Source organism: Lynx canadensis, chromosome B4 (assembly GCF_007474595.2).
Source record: "Lynx canadensis isolate LIC74 chromosome B4, mLynCan4.pri.v2, whole genome shotgun sequence".
NCBI lineage: Eukaryota > Metazoa > Chordata > Mammalia > Carnivora > Felidae > Lynx > Lynx canadensis.
This window is the reverse complement of record NC_044309.1, coordinates 81,715,281-81,722,270: the sequence shown is the minus strand read 5'-3', so window position 1 is coordinate 81,722,270 and position 6,990 is coordinate 81,715,281. Positions and strand designations below refer to the sequence as shown.

Genomic DNA, 6,990 nt, shown 5'->3' with positions numbered 1-6,990 from the left:
CTTGTCCTAATTACCCATGCTCTGATAGTGAGTCTGGGGTATGGAATAGGAGGTAAGATATAGATTTATCTCTGTTTTAACTCCAACACTTTCTGCCAGGAAGCCTTATTTCTTTGAGGTGCTGCATGGTTTCTGACAGCTGAGGTTTATATCTAACACCTGAAGGCTGGAAGGAAGAGTAGTCAGTGAGTGAACAGATATCCCCTGAGTTCTTTCAAGGTGAGGAGACCTGTCTCTTCATCATGTGCCACAGGGCTCCTGCCACCTCCTTGTTTCGAAGGGTATAGATGATGGGGTTGAGCATGGGTGTGACAACTGTGTAGAAGAGGCTGAGGATGCGGTTCATGGTGACAGAGGAGCCTGCCTGGGGCCGGATGTAGGTGATGCTGGCTGTTCCAAAGAAGAGGAAGACCACAAGCAGGTGGGAGGAGCAGGTAGAGAAGAACTTGCGGCGGCTCTGGGTGGAGGCCATTGCCAGGATGGCACCCAGGATGCGGGCATAAGAGGCGACAATCAGAGAGAAGGGGACCATAATGAAGACCACGGTGGCTGTCACCACAGAGATTTCACTCCTGTTCTTCCCAGCACTTGCCAGCCTCAGTACGGGCAGGATGTCACAGAGGAAGTGTGGGATGATTGGGTGGCTGGGGAAAGGCAGAGTGAAGATGAGGGAGGAATGGGTGGTGGCTGTGATGATGCCCATGAACCAGGAGATACCCACCATAGCTGTGCAGGCCTGCCAGCTCATGAGGGTGGAATAGTGCAGGGGCCGGCAGATGGCAGCGTAGCGGTCATAGGCCATGGCTGTGAGCAGGCAGCACTCTGTGATGCCCAGGACAATGAAGACATACATCTGGGTTGCACAGCTCTGGAATGAGATGGCCCGGGGGTGTGGGGAGGCCAGGTCAACCAGGGTCCTGGGCACGATGTCTGTGGTGTACAGGACCTCCACCACTGAGAGGTGGCGCAAGAAGAAGTACATGGGGGAGTGCAGGGCAGGGCTACCCTGTGTTAGGAGGATGATCACAGAGTTACCCAGCAAGGTGAGCAGGTAGACCAGAAGTACCACCCAGAACAGGGGGCCTTGCAGGGCCCTGAGATCAGAGAATCCTAGAAGGAGAAATTCAGGCAGAGTCTGATTTTCCTCAGTCATCACTTGAGGCCAGGACCTATGGCACAGCTAGGGAAGAGATGTTTATATAGAAATAATCAGCATTTCTGTAATTTAGTAAGGCACTTTCATACAGTCCCTCTGGAATCAACTGAGAGAGTTAGGGTCTCCACTTTATGGATGAGGCCATGGGTCTTGGAGGGGTTAAATAATTTGCCTGAAATAATACCAAGGGAGTTGTAGGCCTGGGACTTGAATCTAGGTTTCTTGACTCCAAATTTCCTGTATTTTCTATGGTTCCCTGTGCTCGGAGTCCTGGTTCAGGGCTTGATTCCCATATTCCCATGGGTACAGACCCCAGCCCTGTACTTTGGATATGTCTTCAGAGTGGTGATGGCACAGTGCTATGTCCTAGGCCCCTTTGTTTCCCCTGGACTGAAACCCCAGCTTGAAAGAGACTATGTAGCACCCGCATTGGCGACTCAGCCAGGGACTGTCCCAAGCTGATATCTGGTGATCACCATGGTGGGCTATGGATTTAGAATGCCATCCAATGGTGGGATTGTGATAATACAGCACAATTGTATCATGCTTTGGGATTCTATGAAATCCTTTTTTCACAGATTACTGGGTTCCAGTCTGTTCCATGAAGGGAGTGGGACAGGGACTGGCCATACTGTACTTTGCTCTCCTCTCATCCAGGTCCCTGTGATGAGCTACACCAGCTACTCTGTTTTAGCACACTCTGCTTTCCCAGGCCTTCTTGCATTTCCACAGAGTGCCCCCTGACGAGAATGTTTCCATGCATTCTATTAAAATCCCACTCACCCTTCAAGCTCAATTCAAATTCCACCTCCCCCAAGGCAGCTTTTCTGTTCCTCATGGTCAGAAATGATTACCCGTGGCATTTTAGGATTAAATGTGACCACTGAGGTCATATATTTCAGCATGACTTGGGTCTTATCAACAACATTTTAGAGGGGTGCTGTGCAGTGTCTGTCTGCACATCTGCAGCAGTGGGGAACTCACCACCTAGTGAGATAGCCCCATTTAGCTTTGGTCTCCTCTGCTTGTAGGACAGGTCTTTCATTATATTTGTCTTGGCTAGATTCTTAGTGTTTTACAGAATGTCTCACCGCTCTTGTACCAGACAGCCCTTCAAGTATTTGAAGAAAACACCTTTATCTGGGTTATCATGAGTCATTAGTTGTGCCTGGGTCCCAGGACTTAAAAAATTTTTAAAAATATTTATAAATAAATATAAATCATATTTATAAACAAACAAACAAATAAATATTTATTTATTTTTGAGAGACAGAGACAGAGACAGAGAGAGAGAGAGAGAGAGATCGAGAGAGAGAGAGGGAGGCAGAAAGAGAGGGAGAGAGAGAATCCCAAGCAGGTTCCACACTGTCAGCACACAGCCTGATGCAGGACTCGAACTCTTGAACTGTGAGATCATGACCCAACCAAGAGTCAGATGCTTAACCAATTGAACTACCCACGTGCCCCAGGTCCTAGAACTTTTTAGTGTAGTCTCCACTGTAAGACCCTGCAGGACAGTTGGGGTGGTAGTGGGGGGCTGTCTGTTTTAACTGCTGCTGGTGCTTCCCAAGTGCCTGGTTCCTGCCAGGCACCATGCCAAAGGGCTTGACATTCTCCAAATCATTGGATCTTCACAGCCACAATATGACATAGAAATCTTTACTTTCTCCATTTTACAGATGAGCAAATGAAAGCCCAGATAGTATTGATAACTTTCTTAAAGTCATACATCTAGTAGCTGAGGGTGTTTGGGCTTACATCCAGACCTAACACCAGAACCTGTGCTCTTAATCAGTTCTCAACTGTCTTAGAGGTGAGTTTTCATCACTGGGACAACTAGTATGGGATCTTGCACATGTCAAGTGTTCAGCTGAATATGTATTAGATAAATGAATGAATCCTGCTCATGAAGATAGGGGAACTGATGAATAGAAAGATGAAGTGATCTGCCTAGCATCAGGTAGCTAGTGAGACAAAGACAGGACGCTGGGCCCAAGTTTTGTAGACGTCTTGGTTTCTAACATCTGCAGAGCTTTTATCACCTGCATTCGCCTCACACATGATATTAGCCCAGACATCTTCATCTGTAGGTAGGAGAGTCTCAAACTTTATGCCTATTGCTCACAGACCTAATCTTTCTCCCACCCCCACTTTATCTCTTTACTATATTTTTTGGCCTTATGTCATTTACTCTATAGCTCACATTTAGAAATTGCCGTGTGCTGGGCATTGTGCACTATCTTGGGTGACTTCATAACAGCTCTAGTGCTAGCTGTTATTTCTTCACTGCAGATGAAGAACAAGAGGTCTGAGAGCTTAAATTACTGACCCAACATCACATGATTAGGGAGTGGCAGAACCAGAATAGTAACTTGGAGCCTGAGGTTTCAACCATCGTGTCTACCGTGTCTCTCACAAGGCCAACAGGCTTACCCTACACTTCTGGGAGATAAACTCCATCCAGTGAGTTTGGATAGAAGAGGTATCTGAGTCCATTCATTGGTCCTCTTCACTCCTATTTATAACGCTTCAGATGCTCACACCTATGGGATAGGTCTTGTTATTTTGAAATTTAAAAAATATTATTTATGCAATTAAAATATTTAGGAGATATTTGCAGTAAAATCATCTATGATTTCCTCATTTTAGTTATTTTCTTTCTTGTATATTACCCTCAAGTCTTTGTCCCACCACCAACCTATTTACATGTTTGTAATCATAGTGTATATATAGTTTGTCTTACCTTTTCCCCCCAAAAGTTTTATTTATTTAAGTAATCTCCACACCCAATGTAGGGCTCCAACTCTTGACCCCAAGACCAAGAGTTGCATTCTCTGACTGAGCTAGTCAGGCGCTTCTTTTTCCTTTCCTTTTTATTTTTTAATTAATTAATTAATTAAAAAATTTGTGAGAGGGAGTGGGGCAGGGGCAGAGGAAGAGGGAGACAGAATCCATGCTGAGCGTGAAACTGACATAGGGCTTGTCGTGAGGCTCAGTCTCACGACTGTGATATCATGACCTGAGCCAACTTAGATGCTTAACTGAGCCACACAGGTGCCCCTTTCCTTTCCTTTTTAATGTTTGCTTGAAGCATTTTGCCATCAGATCACAGTATTCTGAGTGATCTTATTCAAAGTTCTTGTAGTAGTCTGTTGAATTTCTCGACTACCATTTAACCAACACTTGTCATACTCTTGCAACTTAAATTCTTCCATTTACCTTATTTGTTATTTTAAATAATGGTGCAGACAATATCTGTGCATGTATCATTTTGTTTCTGTTAACTTATTCCCTCAGGAAAAATTTCCAGGAGTCAAGTAATTGGCTAAGGATATGGACATTTTTATGGGTCTTGTCATGTAATATGTATTTTTGGATTTCCTTTAACTGAACACAAGTGGCAATGCCAGCCTTCCTTCCCTGAGTAAATCTGGGATTCTTCTTCATCCTGTCTGTCCTCAATAAGCCTCTCTCACCATTCCCACCTCATCTTTGCCACACCTTGAGGATTGACGTCAATCCTCTAATTACATTTTTCCCCAAGATATCATCTGTGAAGGGAGAGAGATGTTTTTCTTTCCTCAACTTATACTCTCTCTTCCCTTCTCTGTTCCCAGTTCCATCCTCCTTGTTTGCACTCTGCCTCTGTAAATCTCCCTCTAAACTTCTCTTATCTCCCATACATCCTGACATAGTTGGGACAATCTTCTGAGACACTGTCCCTGAGGCCACTCTTATCTTTTTCAAAATCTCCCACAGAGGAACAGAGAGGGCAGACAGTCCTTCTGGGTTATAGACAGGGGCTGAGACATTTTGTTTTTAAACATATAACATAAAATTTACCATCTTAACTACTTTTTCATGTACGGTTCAGTAGTGTTAAGTATATTCACATTGTTATGCAACAAATCCCCAGAACTTTTTCGTCTTGCAAAACTAAAACTCTATACTCATCAATTTCCTGTTTTACCTTCCCTGTGACTCTTCTGAATGCAGAACTTCTCACCCCTACCCCTTCAGTAAGTCTTAATGACATAGGAAGGCAGATAATTCAATCAGATAATTGGTATGTTGATGGAGCAACAGATAACTTGTGGATAACTGGCTAGATGGACCTAAGACGAATGGACAAAGGCACGGCTGGCTGACTGACTGATCAGCCTAGAGAGTCCTGAATGCAGGAGGTGAGACCCTCAAAAGGGTATAGGAATTAATATTATCCTTTAGGGGTAGATTTGTCATCTTTGGGGCAAAGGAGCTGGGATTCTGGAGCCCACTGGGGGATGTGGGAAATGGGGGGATGACCGCTCTTATTAAGTCAAGGAGGTCTTGGGGAGCACAGCCAGACAGCTTGTCTTTGTTCTTTCAGATTTTTTTTTTTGCCTAAAATATTAATAATGGGAGCTGCACATAGGTGTGTGTGTGTGTGTGTGTGTGCGCGCGCGCGTGCGCATTTGTATTGGGGAGGGTATGGGACAGCAAAGGAAGATGCGAGCAGCTCCATCTGTGGGCTCTGAGATGGGGACCATTGACAGGAACCTGAGGAAGAACGTCCCAAGTTTTCATCAGACATTGACCATAGGCAGTATGGAGACTATGAATGCCCACCCGATTTACATACTACTGTAACCCACCAGACCTGCACACTCAGCCCACTGCCTTACTTTCACCACTTTGCCACACACACCTCATCACACATTGGAAGGTTTGCATAGTCTGAGTATACACACATTTGCCTTGCTGTATTATATGCATTTTTTTTCTGGGAGAAATTGTCCAGGGCCCCCATCTCCTCATTTTTTCTCCCTGTCCAGCCAGCCTGGTGGCATCTGAGTCACACCTTTGCAAACACAATAGTAAAGATTTGGGAACCTTTACCTGGACTCTTTTCTCTTGTGACCAGGGATAGGTATTGGCTCCCAGCCCACAGAGAGAGGTTCTAAGACCTTCTGTTCCTTTTCTCTTTCTACCCTTGGCAGGTCTAGCCTTGCCAGGGAAGGACCAAGGCTGCCCAGTACTATATGGGGCACTTACCTGGGGGAGACGGAAATGGCCACTCAGCCAGTGCAGGGGTTGCTGGGCATAGGCTTGGGCTCTGCTGTTCCCTCCCCTCTTGGAAATCTCAACCTTTGCTGTGTCCACAGTTATTATCCAGCTGCTGTTGTGTCTTCATACCCTTGGGACCCTGAGGCCCTGACTCTTGGCATTTCCCTAGGTGACTCTGAACTAAAATAGTGTCATGGGTCAGGTGATTCTGCCTGGGTCCCCAGTGCCTACTGTATTCTCTCATCTCTCCTCAGTCTCATTTTTCTTGGCCAACCTGTATTCTTCTCCCTTTCCTCTCCATGTTCCCTCTCCTGCCTAACTTTTACCTCCTCACTTATTGTAGGGTCTCCTTGATCACAAATAGCATGAGATTTGAGGGTTTCCCTCCAATATGTCTAGAACCTTATAATGGGTAAATCATTCATCTGTGTAAATCTTGGCTCCCAGTTAAGTATAGATGCTTCTGGAAAATTTTAGAAGTTAACTACAGTGACATATAATTTAGTCCCATTGATCTCCACTCTTAGTTTGCTTTTGTGATGGAAAGTGTTCCGGTGAAGACAGTGCTTGTCTGGTTACCCAGCGGTTCATGGCAGCGAGGACAGAGTATCCATAAATCTCCAGGTCTCTCTTGTTACTGCAGATGTTCTTAGTAGGGTCATTAAATAGAGAGTAAGCCTTCTGAATGTTTTTAGTCTGGGAAGGGTGGTGAAGTTTGGGGGTATAATAGAAGTACTACCTGGGATAGCCTGGGCCTTTTCCTTAACTCCTGATGCCTTCTGGTTGAT

The 6,990-nt window shown here is 45.2% G+C and overlaps 1 protein-coding gene across 1 annotated transcript; it reads right to left on the bottom strand.

Moving 5' to 3' along the window:
* Positions 1-214: 214 nt before the first annotated feature.
* Positions 215-1,153, bottom strand: LOC115517926 (olfactory receptor 10P1). Its single transcript, XM_030321032.1, has one exon. It carries the CDS (start codon positions 1,151-1,153, stop codon positions 215-217), a length of 939 nt encoding a protein of 312 aa, XP_030176892.1.
* Positions 1,154-6,990: the final 5,837 nt, after the last annotated feature.